At 56.6% G+C, this 16,332-nt stretch overlaps 1 protein-coding gene across 1 annotated transcript in view; it reads left to right on the top strand.

Annotated features, from left to right (window-relative positions):
- The window catches only part of ZDHHC1 (zinc finger, DHHC-type containing 1), an 18,532-nt gene extending 2,782 nt beyond the window's left edge, over positions 1–15,750 (top strand). Inside the window, exons 2-12 of the mRNA XM_012660550.1 lie at positions 3,796–3,842; positions 5,220–5,462; positions 8,621–8,796; positions 10,624–10,725; positions 11,106–11,230; positions 11,325–11,483; positions 11,727–11,839; positions 14,586–14,668; positions 14,895–14,988; positions 15,111–15,189; positions 15,282–15,750. Coding sequence (XP_012516004.1) covers positions 3,834–3,842; positions 5,220–5,462; positions 8,621–8,796; positions 10,624–10,725; positions 11,106–11,230; positions 11,325–11,483; positions 11,727–11,839; positions 14,586–14,668; positions 14,895–14,988; positions 15,111–15,189; positions 15,282–15,565 — 1,467 coding nt within the window. The 5' untranslated portion in view covers positions 3,796–3,833 and the 3' untranslated portion in view covers positions 15,566–15,750. The remainder of the gene's footprint in view (positions 1–3,795; positions 3,843–5,219; positions 5,463–8,620; positions 8,797–10,623; positions 10,726–11,105; positions 11,231–11,324; positions 11,484–11,726; positions 11,840–14,585; positions 14,669–14,894; positions 14,989–15,110; positions 15,190–15,281) is intronic.
- Positions 15,751–16,332: the final 582 nt, after the last annotated feature.

Raw genomic sequence — 16,332 nt, 5'->3', positions numbered from 1 at the left:
TTGAGCCCAGGAGTTTGAGGTTGCTGTGAGCTAGGTTGACGCCACGGCACTCTAGCCCAGGCAACACAGTGAGACTCTGTCTCAAAGAAAAAAAAAAAAAAAGCATATGGGCCAGGTGCAGTGACTCACGCCTATAATTCTAGCACTCTGGGAGGCCAAGGCCGGAGGATCCCTTGCACTCAGGAGTTCGAGACCAGCCTGAGCAAGAGCAAAAGCTCCAAAAATAGAAAAAAAAAATTAGTCTGGCGTCGTGGCGCTTGCCTGTAGTCCCACCTACTTGGGAGGCTGAGGCAGGAGGATTGCTTGAGTCCAGGAATTTGAGGTTGCAGTGAGCTATGATCACGCCACTGCATTCTAACCTGGATGACAGAGCGAGACTGTGCCCCCCCCCAAAAGAGCACTATATGCTTATGATATAATAAGAAATTGCAAATCTCTGGTTTATAGCCCTCAGGCCTAGACCTCTTCCCAGAGGCTGCCCCTGTGTTTGGTTCCTCGCATTTCTTTCCAAAGAGTCTATACATATAGGAACATAAATGTTTATTAATCCTCTTCATTTTTTTCCACTTGGTAGCTCGCTTTACAACTGTTCTGTGTCTTGCTTTTTCACTTAATTGTGCGTCAAAGATCATTTCATCCCTTTTTTTTTAATCCCTTGTTTTTGATGTTGCATAGCATTCCACTGTGTGGATGTGCCATTGTTTGTTTATGTTGTTTTTTGTCCTTTATTATTACAAACAACACTGCAATGAATCTTTGTGTATTTTGAGAGTATATACATGTATAAGATAAACACCCAGAAATGGAATGTCTGGGCCAAAAGGTATAATATGTGTTCTAAAGTTTGGTAGACATTGCCAAATTGCCTTCTGTCTAACTTTTTTGGAAGATGAGCACAGAAGAGATCCAAGGAGGAGGATCTATGACATTTGTCCCCAGGTTCCTCCGTCTGTGAGCGGCAGTGCAGGAACCAGAAAAAGGCTCTGTCTCCAGGCCTGGGCCTTTTTCCTTGGTTCAACCTGCTTCTCCCCATGGGTGGCTCTGAGCCCTCCAAGCCCCTGCTTTAGCCTTTTCATTTTCTCCTCTGACCCCATCCCCCTTAGCCTCCCCCAACAAACCCTCGTTAGTGTAATTATTCTGATGTGTGATGTCCTCACACACCGTGCTGGAATCCAGGAATGCCCATAGTCTCTCAGGGCTGGGGCGTTTCCCCTCAGCCTGGTTCCTTTGACAATGCCATGCATGAATTTCAGAACAACATGCCTACATATTTTTTTTGGTGGGAGCAGAGGTGGGCGGGAGGGAAGCAGATCATTCATGTAACCCGAATGAGAACTTAAGATGTTAAGATTCCTTTGATTTCCTTCGTTTAACTTAAGAATGTCAATTAAGGTAGCCTAACTTTGTTTTGAAAACACTATTTGAGGCTTTTAGCAAGTGAATGGTCCCAGGAATAGATTATTGTCATCCTGGTAATGGCCTTCACCTTGTAGGGACAAGGGAAGGGACTGCACAGCCCCTCCAGCCTGCCTCAGAAGCCAGGTATGTCCTTGGCTTACCTGGGCGGCAGCTACCTGTGGCCATAACACTTCCTTTTATCCCCGTCAGCCTAACTCTCTAGGGTTTGTTCTGTGGAAGCAGAAGGTACATGGAGAATGTTTTGCCAAGGCCCATGGACCTCTCAGCCACCACAGATGCAGCCGGGGGTGCCAGGTAGGCAGAGGGAGCTTGCAGGCTTGACCCCCACCTGCTGACCACCTCCTCCCAAAGCACAGGGCTGCTGGGCTGCTGGCCTCACTGGGCCAGCTTTCTGTGGTGTCACCTCCCCTGTCCTCTGTATGGTAAGAAAGCTTTCCAAAACACCCCTCACCATCATGTCACTCTCCTGCTTTAAACTCCCTTTGACTCCCTGCGGCTCTTTCAGCAGGGCCCAGGCTTCCCCACCCAGCCTCCTAGGTCCCCTGTGATCTGGGTCCTACAGTTCCTCAGTGCTCATCTCTCAGCGGACCCTCCCCTCTCTAACCCCTCCCTCCATCCCCATCGTGTCCACCCTGTGTTCTGTCACACTGAATGGCTGGCCCTGGCATGGGCTGCCAGAATGCTCATTCACCCACTGCGCTGATGTCTGTCTGTGTCTCTCGGGCCCCCAGAAAGGAAGCCCCGAAGGGCGCTGGGTCGCAACTGCGTTTACATCCTCGGTGCACACAGGGGCTGGGCCGCAGTAAGTGCTGACGGGCCAATGTCTGCATGTGCCAGCTGGCCGTGTTGTTGGAGTAGAGCCACACGTCTTTCAATCCAGTCTCCTAGAGAAAGAAGTGCTGAGAGGATTCTCTCCAACCTCCCAGCCCTTTTAATCAAAATCTTCTGGGCCAAAGGAATGTGTGGCCACCAACTGTGCAAGAGACAATGTTATTGGTCAAGAGTTGGCTGGCCCGGGTTTTCGGGGCAGGCGGCACGCCTCCTGGCCAGCTTGGGTGTCTATTCCAGAACACTGCCGCTGCTGCTGCGAGGGAGTTCTGGCTGACAGCACCATCCCCACGTCAGTCTGTGGCAAGTAGTACCTCTCTGGGCCAAGGGTAACCTGATTTGGGGTCAGAACTGTCCCCAAGGCTATTGGTGGCAGGCCCCTGGCTTCAGGTGGTAACTTCTCCTGCCTCAGGAGTCTGGGATGCAACAGCACTGGGGTTGCCTGTGGCCACTGCCAGGCAGTGGGGACGCATCAGCCACATGCCTCTGTTTCCCTCCTTGGAAACTCCCTCAAGGTGTAGGGTTGTTCGGCTTTGGGGATGGCAAAGAGAAAGCCAGAATTTAGGGATTACGTGGATTCTCTTCAATGCATTTGCCCTGGCGATGGTATCACAGGAGAGTGGCTGCTCAGCTCCAGGGATGTGCCCCAGAGCAGAACCACACAGCCAGACTGTATTCACAGGGCTTGACCTAATGACCTTTTACTGCTTCCAAAAATCAAGGACAAAGATTTGCTACCTCTGGGGACATTCAAAAGCAAGTGATGCCAGCTCATCGACCACCTTTGTCACCTTTGATCAGAGGTGACAAGATTAGAATGACAATCCAATGGCTTAGCTCTTATGGTAGTGTGTTCCTTAGGGCCACTGAATTAAGAAAGCAACTGTGGCCAACCCCATCACTTTGAGCATAAACCTCGGAGACTATCAGATGAAGTAGCTTCAGTCAGAAGATCTGAAGACAAACCAGAGAGCTAGTAGAGGGTAACGACAACATCTAGCACATAGTGAGTGTTTTTTCTGTGTCACTGTAGGATTTACCCACAGTGTTGCTGATCTATATGCCGCCCTAGGGAGGCATCCCCACCCCCAGTTTTCAGATGAGGAAACTCAGGCCACTCAGCTAGAAAGTGCAGAACTAAGAACTAAACCTACATCTGTAACCTCCAAAGCTGGTGTTTTTTTTTTTTTGTTCCTTTTGTGGCATCTTATTGAAGACAAGGTAAGTGACCAAAGGATTCCAATTGAATCCCTGGGAGAAAACTAAGATCACTCAGTTTAGCTTTGAGATGAGACTACTCAGAGGTGACTTCAATGCCAAGCTTGGCTTGCAGGAGCCTCTGAGCCTCTGGTGGCCTGAAAGACAGAGTAGCTAAGAGTGACTGTCCAGCAGTCAGGGTGACAGCCAGTCATCACAGGGAGCTGGGCTCAGGGAGGGGTGAGTGCGTGATGGCTGTGCAGGCGAGGGACAGGCTGGGAGCACTGAAGGTAGGGTGAGTAGGGCCAAGATTCTGCTCCATTACTGTGCCCACATTTCCTTTTATTTCAGATGTTTTCAAGTCAGCAAATGTTTACTGAGCATCTACTATGTACAAGGTACAATTCTGGGTGCTTGGGGGAGGGTATGTGGAGGTCAGAGGAGAATGAATCACAACACATTTGCTGCCTTTGAGGGAAGCTGTCATAACAGGGGGGTGGACATAGGGATGGCCAAGTGTTCCAAATGACAAAGTGACTTGCCCAATAGGACTGAGCATGAGGGCCCCCTGACTCCACTTGGGATATTGGGGAAAGCTTCCTGGATGTGGGGACTCTAGCGGTTGGCTCTGATGATCAAGTCTCATTTCGTTGGGCTGAGAAGTGCGAAGGGCGTTACAGGCAGGTGTGCTGAGGGGGGTGTCTGCCACACCATTTTTGCTTAGTCACGTTCCCTGGCCCAGGGGCTCCTGAAAGGAAAGTCCAGCTACCAGGATTTTGTCCCAGCTCCTGGCCTTCCCACCAAGTGTCTCCGTAGGTGTGGCACTGCCTGCCTCAGCTGCAGTCCTGTCTTAGGCCCAGATGATACTGGGGGGGGGTCTCCCTCCTGTTACAACAAGCCCACCTTGTCCTGCCCTGCATTTATCTTTGGCCACCAGGCCAGCTATTGGGCTAAAGGGGGCCGAGTGGAATGGGGGTTGTTGCCATCTGGTGATCTGGCTCTGACCGAGGCCTGGCCTTGCCCTGACCTCCATCAAGTCGGTCAGAGGGCATCAGCCCACCTTTCCAGGTAAATCTGTGCACAGGCCCAGGTTTACTTAGAGAGCTGTGGTCCTTTCTGCTGCTGGAGGGAAGCAAGGAGTAATCTTTCCCTCTCATGTGTGTTGGCTCCTCCCCAGCCAGGAAGCCCCAAGGAGCCCTTCTGCAGCGTGGGGCAGAGGTTCAGGGACCCCCAGCCCTGAAGGGATTCTGTGTCTGCTGAGGGGCAGAGGCATACCCCTTTCTGAGCACCCCCACTTCCTGTTTCCCTTAGCATACGATATGGGGGCCGTCTGTGACACTTGCATTTGGACCTCAGGACAGAGGTGACTAATCCTGACAGAATCAGCATGTGTTCTCATCGCTCTGGCCCCAGCCTGATATTGTTACCAGATGAGAACATGTCTTATTGGGTTTAACTCTGATGGCTGTAGAGACAGAGCACTTTGAGTAACAGGCAGCCACACTGTGTCCTGAATAAACCCTGGGCCCTCCTACTTTGTCCTGGCCAGACTGGGGCCAGAATTTGCTCTGGGGCTTTGAGATAGCACCCCACTCCCACCCTCCCCCACTGCCCGTCTCCCTCATGCTAGAACCCCAGGTTCCCCTGCAGAGTAGCTGGGTGGTGGCTTCAGGTCCCAGCCTGCCACCCCCATGCTAAAACCTGGCTGCAGTGGGGCCCTGGGCTCTAGCAGGGCCTCCTCCAGACAATGCTGTTGCTGCTTTCTTCCTCTGGAGATGAACATCTGCAACAAGCCCTCCAACAAGACGGCTCCTGAGAAGAGTGTGTGGACGGCGCCCGTGCAGGCCAGAGGACCCTCCCTGGAGCTGCCAGGCCAGCGATCCCGCCGCAATGGGTGGAGCTGGCCCCCTCACCCGCTCCAGATTGTGGCCTGGCTGCTGTACCTCTTCTTCGCTGTGATCGGCTTTGGGATCCTTGTTCCCCTCCTGCCTCACCACTGGGTGCCTGCTGGCTACGCTGTATCCTTGGGAAAGTGTGGGGCTGGTGCGGGGAAGTGCGTGGACAGACATGGCAGAGGCCTGCAGCTGGGCTCAGAGCCTCAGGGACCACAGGTGGGGCACAGCAGGGTGGGCCTAGTCCCAGGGACCAGCTGCCCACCTGCCCGGCCTCCAGCCTCCTTCTGGCGCCTCCACCTGACAGGGTGAATGGACAGACCTAAAGTACCTTGGAGCATTTAAAGCCCCGCACAGATGTGAATCTTATCCACTGAGGTCCCGCAGGAGTGATCACAGAGACAGCCTTAGAACCATCTTTAGGCTAATTGTGTTCAGAGCTAAACAAAGAACAAATTAGGGAATGATTATTCCATTTACGAAAGAATTTTTCACTTTTCAGAAAGAGTCACGGTAGAATTCTTTTACGTAGTAAGTTTCTGGTACATTTAAAATGTGGTTTTTCTTTACAGACAGATTATTATGCTGTGCCCAGGACTGTTTATGAGCTCATTGGTTTTGTAAAGCAGACCCTTTCAGGATGAGATTGAATGTGACAAGAGGGAGGATAGAGATGCCCCGAAGGTTCCTGTGAACAGCTACGGACATGGACTTGCCTGAGGCCAGTGGTGTGATTGCCCCAGCCCTGGCCACAGCCCCCAGGAGCAGAGGACGTGGCGGCAAGGCCAGGGGATAGAGGCGCCCCTGTGAGAGTGTCCTGAGAGAGCTCCTGTGAGAGTGTCCCGGTGTGTACACTTCAGAGGTGATTCCTGGGGGGAGGTGGCAAGAGCCGCCTAAGGGTGGTTGGCAGGGGTGAGCTTGAAGACCCTGGTCCCTGATTAGCACCTTCAGGGCTGCACAGGGCTGAGTGGCTTCTGCCTGCTCTCTGGGTCTCAGCCTCCTCCTCTGCCTGACAGGAAGGGGCCTGTCTGCCTCCCGGGGCGAGAGGGCGAGGAGCACGTTAGAATGTGTGAGCACCAGAGCATATACACCACGAACGTGAGCGTGCTGCGGGCTGCACAGCCCTGGGCTCTTGCTCCCCAGCTCAGAGCCTCTGGTGGCTTCTTCCTGCCTAAAGGGATTAGGTTCAAGATCTTTCCATGGCCTTCAAGACTCTCCATGTTGTGGACCTTGTCCGCCTCTCGAGTTTCCTCTGGTACTGTGCTCCCTGTTCTCTGTTTCACCAACACTGGTGTCTGTCTGGAGGCCCCTTGCCTCTCTCCCTGCCCCCAACACCCAGCGGAGTCACAGGTCAAGAACTGGCAGCCCATGGGCTAATCTGGCCTGCAGATTTTCCAAAAATTGAGATATAATTATCATACAAAATGTGCAGATCTTGTGTTCCTTCTGTAGGTGTGTTTTAAAAATTATTTCCTTAACATTTAAACATTGAGAGATCTCACATAAAAACCCAGATTTCTGGTTCCTTTGAGAAACTAGAATTTGGCAACGTGGGCCCTCATTCTTGCATGGCAGCCATGAGCTGGAGCCACACTCCAGCCACACCTCTGGCTGGCACAGTCCCCAGGCAGGCTCTCTTTCCTCTTTTCTTTACCTGCCAGGTCCCCATTGTCCCTTCTGCAAGCCTCAGCTGAGGTGCTGCTTCCTCAGTGAGGCCTTCTGGAGCCCTCTTCAGACTAGACGAGGTCACTTGGTTACAAACTGCATAGTATAGTCCCATGGACTTTCTTCATGGTATTAATTAATTATCCCATTATTTCATCAATATCTTTGTTTTCCACCAGACTGTTGTCTCCTCAGGGCTAGGGACAAGTCTGTCTTGCCCCTGCCATATCCCTCAGTGTCTGGCCCAGAGAAAGACCTCAGTAAACAGCTAAATGAACGAACCAGGGGTGGAGCCAGAGAAGTGCAGAGTAGGCGGGAAGCTCAGTGTTTGCTCTCATTCCGTGTGTCTGGAGAGGGGCTGGAATGGGGAGGCTCAGTAGCTGGCGGTACCAGAGGTTTGGGAAGAGCCAGAACAAAAGAGGCCATGGCCCTGGGCTGAGGAGTGAACTTCAGCTGGAGAGCCATTGAGAGCCATTGTAGGGTTTAGACAGGGAGGGCTTTAGATTTAAGCTTTTAAAAAGCTCACTTTGTGACCATGTGAAAGGTAGACTTAAGGGAACACAGGTCAGGAGACTATGGAGTGGCCCAGGCAAGAGATGAAGAACTGACCGCAGCAGTGGCCATACAGACAGAGGTCAGTGACAGCCATGGGATCATCTCAGCTGTGGTGAGGCACATCAGGGCAGAACCTGGCTCATGCAGACATGTGGAGAAATTTGGCTGCTGGGAGGAGGCGGAAGGGAGGAAAGGAGGTTGGACAGCGGATGGGTGAAGGATGGAGGATGGAGAGATGACTTCTGCCCGGCTGGCAAGGGCACGTGTGGAAGATGGTGGGGGGAGGCAGGTGGAGGGAGGGAAGGAGGGTGGATGGCCGCCTGGGTGGAATCTGCTGGTGAGTTTTTACACGTGCAGACCTTGCAGCAAGTTGTCAGAATACTCGTCTCCTGCATTTGGCCCAATCACTGAGCAGATAGGCCCTGGAAGAGCTGCGTTTCAGCTCCAGGAATTAGCCATGCTGCCCTGGCATGGCAGGCCATCCCAGACATTCACCCCTGGGCTCCAGGTGCCTGGACTCCAGGTGAGGGAGGCAGTGAGTATATAAGCCCCTGTCAGCAAGGGATTCTTTATCTGGCCTGGCTGCTGGAAGGGGATGGCTGCATCCCTCCCAGAGCCGACTTCCTGTGAAAGCAATATAAGCAAACTCACAACTGAAACTTTAGGTCCCTGGACCTTAGGGGATGGTCTCTGTCAGTCTCACATCACCATTTGGAATCTGTAACCAGAAACTGGCTTAAGGTCAGACCAGCCAGGGCCTGTGCTGGGCCTGGAGCAGTGAGGCCAGGGCCCTGTGCTTGGGCCTCTAGGTGGCAGCAGCAGGCAGTGTTGGCTGTGGGCTCCATTACCAGATGGCCCATCTCTTCCATTTGGGAGCACAGGGGTCCACTGCAGAGGTCTGATGAGGAGGCTCTGGTGGGGGCTGGAGGTGGGAGGTGGCATAGGCAGAGAATCTCTGCTCAAGTGGAGTTGGCATGGAGGTGGGGAAGTTCCCTGGCCACAGGGAGTGGGGCGTGGTTCCCAGCCAGCAGAGTGTAAAGTGAATCTTTAACCTGCTGGGCCAGTGCATGGGCGCCATCTTTGCTGGCCACCTCGTGGTGCACCTGACCGCCGTCTCCATCGATCCAGCAGATGCCAACGTTCGGGACAAGAGCTACGCAGGGCCCCTACCCATCTTCAACCGCAGCCAACACGCCCACGTCATTGAAGACCTGCACTGCAACTTGTGCGATGTGGATGTGTGAGTGCGTGCGAGTGTGTGCGTGTGGGTACGTTTGGGTGCCGAGTATGCCTGGGGATGGCGAGCGGTGGGGTGCAGGGCAGAGAGGGGCGTGCTAGAGCTTCACAGTTATCCCGATGCTTCAGAACCCTAGTGTTTTATGCAGTTAAGAATCTTGGCCAGATATGGTGGCTCACGACTGTAATCCTAGCACTTTGTAAGGCTGAGATAGGAGGATCACTTGAGGCCAGGAGTTCAAGACCAGCCTAAGCAACATAGTGAGACCTCGTTTGTACCAAAAGAAAAAATTAGCCTGGCATGGTGGCACACAACCTGTAATCCCAGCTACTCGGGAGGCTAAAGCACGAGAATCACTTGAGCCCTGGAGGTCAAGGCTGTGGTAATGGTGCCACTGCACTCTAGCCCAGGAAACAGAGAGAAACCCTGTCTAAAAAAAAAAAAAAAACAAAGAGTCTGTTGGAGTGGCAGATAATTGGGTCCTTGAGAAGGTGAGGAGAAGGAGGTGATTGGGTGATTGGAAACAGAAGATGAGGAATAGCATTCCAACAGGTAGAGTAGAAAACATTTGGCACTGCCACAAACATTTCTAGGAACTAACTCTTCCAATGGCATCCCTGTCTCTCACAAGCATTCCCACCTGGGGTGGGGAGGAGAGTTAACGCGTACGTACCTACCATATGCTAAGCAGTGTGCACAGCCTTCCTGCAAGGTGGGCAGCGTCTTCCCACTTCACAGAGGAGGAAGAGCCCATCGTTCAGAAAGGCTGAGAAGCCTGCCTGAAGTCCTGCACAGCTACTGACACCAGAGCCAGATTCACAGCCCGGGCTGCCTGGCCCCTAAGCAGACACCATCTGCCTCATTCACTCACGAGCCATCTGAGGCCAAAAGAGGCCAAGTGACTTGCCCCAGGTCACACGGCTATTGAGGAGAGGAGTCAGAATGTGGAGCACCCATACCTGCTTGGCTGGTCCCAACTGCCTCTGTGGGGGCCCTCCCGACCCTCTGGAGCTTCCCAGTCTCCCGGCCTCAGGTGGGAGAGCAGGGATGGGGGTGTGGTCCAAGACCAGAGCCACGCTTCTAATCTGAAGACCCGGGCAGCCTGTGGAAGGGGGTCTGTCCACAGGAATTAGAAAGCCCACAGTGTTAAGGCACTAAGGACTTGGGCATGCGGCCATCCTGCCATTCTCTAGGTGCCAGTCAGCGTGCTGTCTCTGGGTGGCTGCTCTGGCGGTTGGTGCCCATTGCAGGACTCTGTCCTTTTCTGGGGAGGGGGTCGTGCCCCACTCTCCCACACTCCTTTGGGCCTTCCCTGTTGGGAGATTCTCACTTGTGTCTTAGTGTGGCCGCCCCTCAGCTGGCCCCCTGCAGCCAGCTGCCTTAGTGCCCACCCAGATGGCAGCTTGCTTCTCGTCTGTGGCTCCCTGTTGATTAGCCCACACAGAATGTTTTATGGAATAATGCCCCGAAAATTCCATAGAATGGCAGGGAAACAGGGACCCAGAAATGGAGATGTCAGGAAGAGCAATGCAGTCCATGGTCCAGGCAACCTTGCTCTCCTGCTCCCTGGCCCCATACCTGCATCTTCTGGCTTGTCGCAGGGGTCCTTGCTTGGGAAGGAAGCCCCTTTTCCGTTTCATACCACCATCACCTAGGTGTGCAGTCCCAGAGCAGGACAGCACAGTGCACCTCCCTCCTCCTCCGGGTCCCCCAGCTCTTCGGAAGCGCCGCTTCCTCCAGGGGTCCCACCCCGCAATGCCTGCAGGGGGCGCACGCGCTCCTTGGTGTGGCGGAGGCGCCCGCCGACCACGCTGTGCCCCTCGCCCGCAGGAGCGCCCGCTCCAAGCACTGCAGCGCCTGCAACAAGTGCGTGTGCGGCTTCGACCACCACTGCAAATGGCTCAACAACTGCGTGGGCGAGAGGAACTACCGGTGAGAGCGGGGCCGGGCCGCACGGGGTCCTGGGGTCACGTGCCTGAGGGCGGGGGCCAGGGCCCTTGCAGCCCGCGTGGAAGGCGGCGCCAGGCTGGGGTGCTTGAGGACCTGTGCGCTGGCCCCTGGGGTGTTGCTCTGAGACAGTGATGCTCTTGGGGTGCTGGCTGGGACGGCTGAGGGTGGGTTTGGGGTCCTCCACCTTGCTTGCCCAGAGAACGGTGGGCACCTGATCGGGTGGCCCCCCGTCTTCAGTTTGCCTCCTGCCTTTGGCTTTTGAGGAGTTGGGGCTGTGGGTAGAGGCCCAGCTCCCCTCCCGGCTATGGCCCTTACCAAGCTGGAGCACCCATGGGCTGACAGCTGCCCATGGTTGGGCCCAGGCTCTTTCTACACAGTGTCGCATCTGCTTTACTGGGTGTCCTGCTCCTGGTGCTGGTGGCCGCTTATGTTTTCGTGGAGTTCTTTGTCAACCCCATGAGGCTGCGCACCAACCGACACTTTGAAGGTCAGTTTGGGCTCCATTCCTACCCTCTGACACTGGGCCTGTTCTGGTCACTGGTCACAGCCCTGGCTGGTCACACTCTGCCTGTGCCTTGCAGTCCTGAAGAATCACACAGATGTGTGGTTCGTGTTCCTGCCTGCCGCCCCTGTGGAGACCCAGGCTCCTGCCATCCTGGCCCTGGCTGCCCTCCTCATCCTCCTGGGCCTGCTCTCCACAGCCCTGCTCGGCCACCTGCTCTGCTTCCACATTTATCTCAGTAAGTGCCCCCGGCTGTGCCTTGCAGGGGATAGAGGTCCCTAGGCTGCAGGGAGGCACCTAGTTGGGCTGTAGAGCCCTGAAACCATGGCCCTTCCCACTGCTGTCTCTCTGTGATGGCCTGGTCTCACCCCAGGACTTAGTGTATTTGGGGACACTGACTTCAGCCTGGGGCTGGGTGCCCTCCTTCCCCCAGGGTCCGCTCTCCCCTGCACTGAGCCCTCTTCTCCCTCCCACCCCCCAGTGTGGCACAAGCTCACCACCTATGAGTACATCGTGCAGCACCGCCCACCACAGGAGGCAAAGGGGGCCCACAGGGAGCTCGAGTCATGCCCCCCCAAGATGCGGCCCATTCAGGTATAGAGGTGGCCCAGAGGGCTGAGGGGTGGGAAATGGGGCTGGGGCGTAGGGGCTGTGCAGGGAGCAGCAGTGAGGAAGCAGGGCATGGGAAGCCAGCCTGGAATTGCCACTGGAGGAGGGGTGCTGGGGGCAGCTGGGGCCAAGTCTGTACTGAGCACGTGCCCGCTTGCTCAAGTGCGGGCGCAGCCAGAGGGAGCTCTGCATTTCCCCCGACCCCAGGTACACGCCTGTCCAGGCTCCAAGCACGTGCTGGAGGGCGTGGAACATGGGATTCTGGAAGCAGGCAGCTTGGGGCTGCAGGAGAAGAGAGAGGGATGGACCAGTGACCGGGACTGCAGCCAGGACTGGGACAGTGGCCAGGATGGAGCCATCAGTTCTTTCCATCTGTGACCTTGAGCCCTCATACCCATTATCCTGTTTTATCCTTAGAACAGCCCATAAGGCAGGTAGTGTTACCACACCCATGTTGCAGATGAGCATACTGAGGCCGAGAAAGGTTAAATAGAAGCTGGGTCTGGGAGAGTTCAGGTCTCCCCACCCTGAAGCAGGAGCCCTTCAGCCCGGTCAGCCCAGCTGCTGACCAGCCCACCCCCATTCCCACGCCCTGTGGCTTCCTGAGGTCAGCAGTTGGGGGTGGGGTGGTCCAGTCCTCAGAGCCCCTAGGGACTGGGAAGGCTGAGCCCTAGATCCTGAATCCTCATGGCAACTGGACACAAACAAAGGCTGGTGGGCGGGTTCGGGGAGGGCTCGGGACCTCTTCTGTTTTCATCACCAGGGCTGGACCTTGCACATGGGCCAGGCTGTCAAGACTAGGCAGGCCTGGGCCTGGGGCGTGCTGGCTGTTGGTGGAGACCCCTCTGCCACACCACTGCGTACCTGCCCTGGTGCTGGGCACTGGCCTGTGTGAACACAGTGGCAGCCATCCTGGGGAGCGGACATGATCACAGAGAGGACTGAAGCAGGAGAAGCAGGCAGGAGATTGGTAGCTGGCGCCCACTGACGCAGGGCTGGCCCTGGGATGTCCAGACTCCAGGGCTCTGTGCCTCTGCTCTGCTTAGTCTTTGGGGCCAAATGTGGCAGCAGCAAGGACATTTAATTTCTATTCTGTCCATCTACAAGTGATGCGAGGGAGGCCTACCTGGGGTAGGAGTGGTATGCCTATCCCTCTTTACAGAGGAGAGAGCGGAGGCTGAGAGGTGCCCCTGCACCATTCAGGAATGTGCACATTTTTGAAGGTCTCTATGGAAGGATCCTAGGGACAGCTCTGATGAGAGGAGGGGGGCCTGAGTGAGGACTGCCTGGTGACACTGAGACTTCCCCAGCTGGCTAGGGCCTGGCTCCTGTCCCACGGTGGCCCTTCAGTCTTCTGGGACCATCGTATACTGCTGGCCCCTACTCTGTCCCCCCCTCCAGAGCCCAGGGCCCCCAGAGTAGGCTTTGCCCCTCTGCTGGACCCTGGAGGGGTACCGAGTCCACACTGGGGAAGGGAAAAGATGTGGGACAGGGTTACCTTGAGGTCCCAGTCCCTGTGATTGGCCTGAGACCCCTGACCCTGGGCTCCCCTACTCAGGCCAGCACTTCCATACTCCTCCCCAAAGGGTCAGCCTGGGCAGAGTTTGGGCAGGGGTGGCTGGCTGGGCTCTGTCCCCTAGATCTGCCAGGGCCCCTGCGGGCAGCTGCCCCACCCCCAACCCAAGCAGGAATGCGGGAGGGGCCCCTCTCTGGAGCCGTTGCCCCCAAACACGGGCTTGTTTTAGAGACGTGTTTGCTGTTACAGTGTCGTCTCTGCATTAGTCAGGACGCCTCAGTCTCCATGGAAACTGCTGCTGGAGCCCGGTGACAGCTGTCCGGGTGCTCCCCGCTCCAGGCTCTGCCCCACCCGCATCCCACACCACGCCCTCCGCCCTTCCCAGGCTGGCTCTGCCTTGGCTTTTGTTTCCTCACCTGCAGCCTTCTCGGGTGGGGCCGGGGTGCGTCCTGCATGCTAGGATGCAGGCCTAGGCCGCTCCTGCGACCTCCTCGCCTCAAGGCCCTTCACTTTTGGGGGTCTCTTCTGCCACCCCCAGGGTTGCAGTGAGAATCAGTGACTAAGCAAGTCACAGTTCACCCATAAGCCTGGTCCCAGATTTCAGTTCCTTCCACCACCCACTGCCTTTCCTTTCGGGCTGGGGGCGTGTGGGCAGGGGAGACCGTACCCCCCACCCCACCCCCACCTTCTCAGCTGCCAGGATTGTGGCTGGCGCTCTGTGAAGGTGAGGAGGGCGTGCCCAGGATTCAGCTCCTTGGGAGCCAGGAAGCCGTGCGTGCAATCTCGCCTGTGAACTGCTCTCTCGGCTCTCAGGGAAAAAACCGATTCATAGGCTGGAGCCCTGAGAGGGGCAGGAGCAGGAGACGGCATCCCTGAGCTTCCCCACCGCCCTGCTTGGCTGAACACCTCTAGACTGGGCGTATAGACTCATGGGGCTGGAGCCTTCCTGGAGGAGGTGGAGTTTTACTAGATGAAGTGAGGACCTGGTGGGGGACGGGGTAAGGTCCAGAAATGGGTGTTTTAAGCCTCACCCTGCAGAGGGTTTTCCCAGCACAGCTGGGAACTAGGACAGCCCTAGACTCCTGGGGTGAAGTCTGCACTGTCCCACAGAGGCCAGTGAGGGTGGGTTGTATTCAGGACTAGGTGAGCTCAGGACTCAGGAGGCCCTGGATCTACACCTGGTCTCCCAGCGTCCCTGACCCCCACCTTCCCCAGGAGACGGAGTTGTACATGCGGACCTTCAGCCATGTGCGCCCAGAGCCCCCCGGCCAGACCAGGCCAGCAGCAGTGAATGCCAAGTGAGTTGGACCTGGGCCAGCTGGGCACCTCCCATTAGCATGGCAGTCCATCCCAGGTGGGAGGAAAGGGGTAGGTCAAGACCAAGGCATGGGGTCCGGGTCCATCCCAGCCTGGCCTTGGATAGATGAATGCCCCTCTCTGTTAGGGAGGGAGGCTCTTGTTGCGACCTCCTGCCTGAGGGTTTGCTAAGCAGTGCTCAGGCCGACCCTCCTGCTTTCCCCTCAGACCCTCCCAGCTTCTTGCTACCAGCGGCCAAGGGGAGCCTCCACCGCCCTCCTCCCCAGACACTGTCGCCCTGCCTCCCGAGATCCGACCCCAGGTAGAAGGGACTGTGCTGGGCCCCTGTCTAGTTGGAGGGCGGTGGAAAGAAGCCTCTGTTCTGCCACACACCGCTGCTTCTTTGGCGATGTGGGGGCCTCAGTTTCCCCTATGTCTCTGCAGAAAAAGAGGAAGCTGCGCGTGTATAAGGTTCCGAGAGCTGAGACCTTGGACCGGGTGTCCCCGCTGCCCAGGCTGCGGGGTGAGCGCCCCTTCCTGTCCGGGTCTTGCTCAGGGAACTCCGAGGGAGGGAAAAGCAGAGCCCCTGGTCTCACGATGCCCTCCTGTGCACAGAGCCCGGAGGCCCCGGCCACAGCTCCAGCTCGTCGACGGATTCCGAAGGCGCCAGCCCGGTGCACTCCGCTGGCCGTGCCGGCGCCTACCACTCGGCGTCAGCCGAGTCCATGGACGAGATTCCAGTGGCGCAGACGCGCCTGGGCAGCGCCGCTCTGGGCGCCCCGGGGGGCAAGGGCCGGGAGCCGGGGCTGGCGCTGCAGGCGCGTGCGCCCGCCGTTTTCGTGAGCCGGAGCAGCGGCGAGCCCGGAGCGCGGGGCGGCCGGGAGGCCCGCCTGGCTTAGCTGGGCCAAGAGGCAGGAGGGCCGAAGAGGAGCGGCCGGCCCGACTCTCTATGCAACACCCCACCCTCGCCGCACCGAGTGCACTTTAGGGGCCCCTACGGCCGGCGGGATCGGCCTCCCTCCCCCTCGATTCAGCAATACCCGCCCCACCGGCCAAGATGCTCCAATAAACTTTTTTATGCTTTTGCGGACTTGGTGTTTACTTTCTCAATGGCAGGGTCCATGGGCCCTTGGGGAGCCAGACCACTGCGAGTCAGCCTGGGGGCGGGGGTGGGTGGGGCCTTGTACAGTTGGTGTCATATGGAGATAAGGGGGTAGGGAGGGACCCGAGGCGCTCAGGTACCGGGCTCATGGTTAGGAAAGGGCTTGGAAGCCTGCCTGGAGGAGGCCATTTTTCTTAAACATAGGCTTTGCACGTAGAGACTGAGGAAAAGCAGGCTTTGGGCTCTGGAGGCAGCAGCGGTAGCAGAGGCTACGAGGCTGAGAACGAGTAGAGGTGGCAATGAAAGGAGGGGGCGACCCCGGAGGTCCAGGAATTTTTTTCTCCGCAGCGGGATCGCCGTCGGAGTACCAGCATTCCAGGGCCGGGCATGCCTGATTCACTTATTATCCCCTCTTTCCCCAGTGCTCCGGCCTGTGGACCCTACCCGGGAGAACTCGGAAGTTGTGGCCTGGGGATGCCACAAGTTCAGTGGATAGCTGTGGTCTTGAGCCAACTGTTGACCCCTGTCACGGAGGAAAGGGACTTTTCCGTCCCTCTCCATCCC

Source organism: Propithecus coquereli, unplaced genomic scaffold (genome assembly GCF_000956105.1).
Source record: "Propithecus coquereli isolate 6110/MARCELLA unplaced genomic scaffold, Pcoq_1.0 Scaffold67, whole genome shotgun sequence".
Lineage (NCBI taxonomy): Eukaryota > Metazoa > Chordata > Mammalia > Primates > Indriidae > Propithecus > Propithecus coquereli.
Note: the sequence above shows the minus strand (reverse complement) of the source record. Positions and strands in the feature narration are given on the sequence as shown.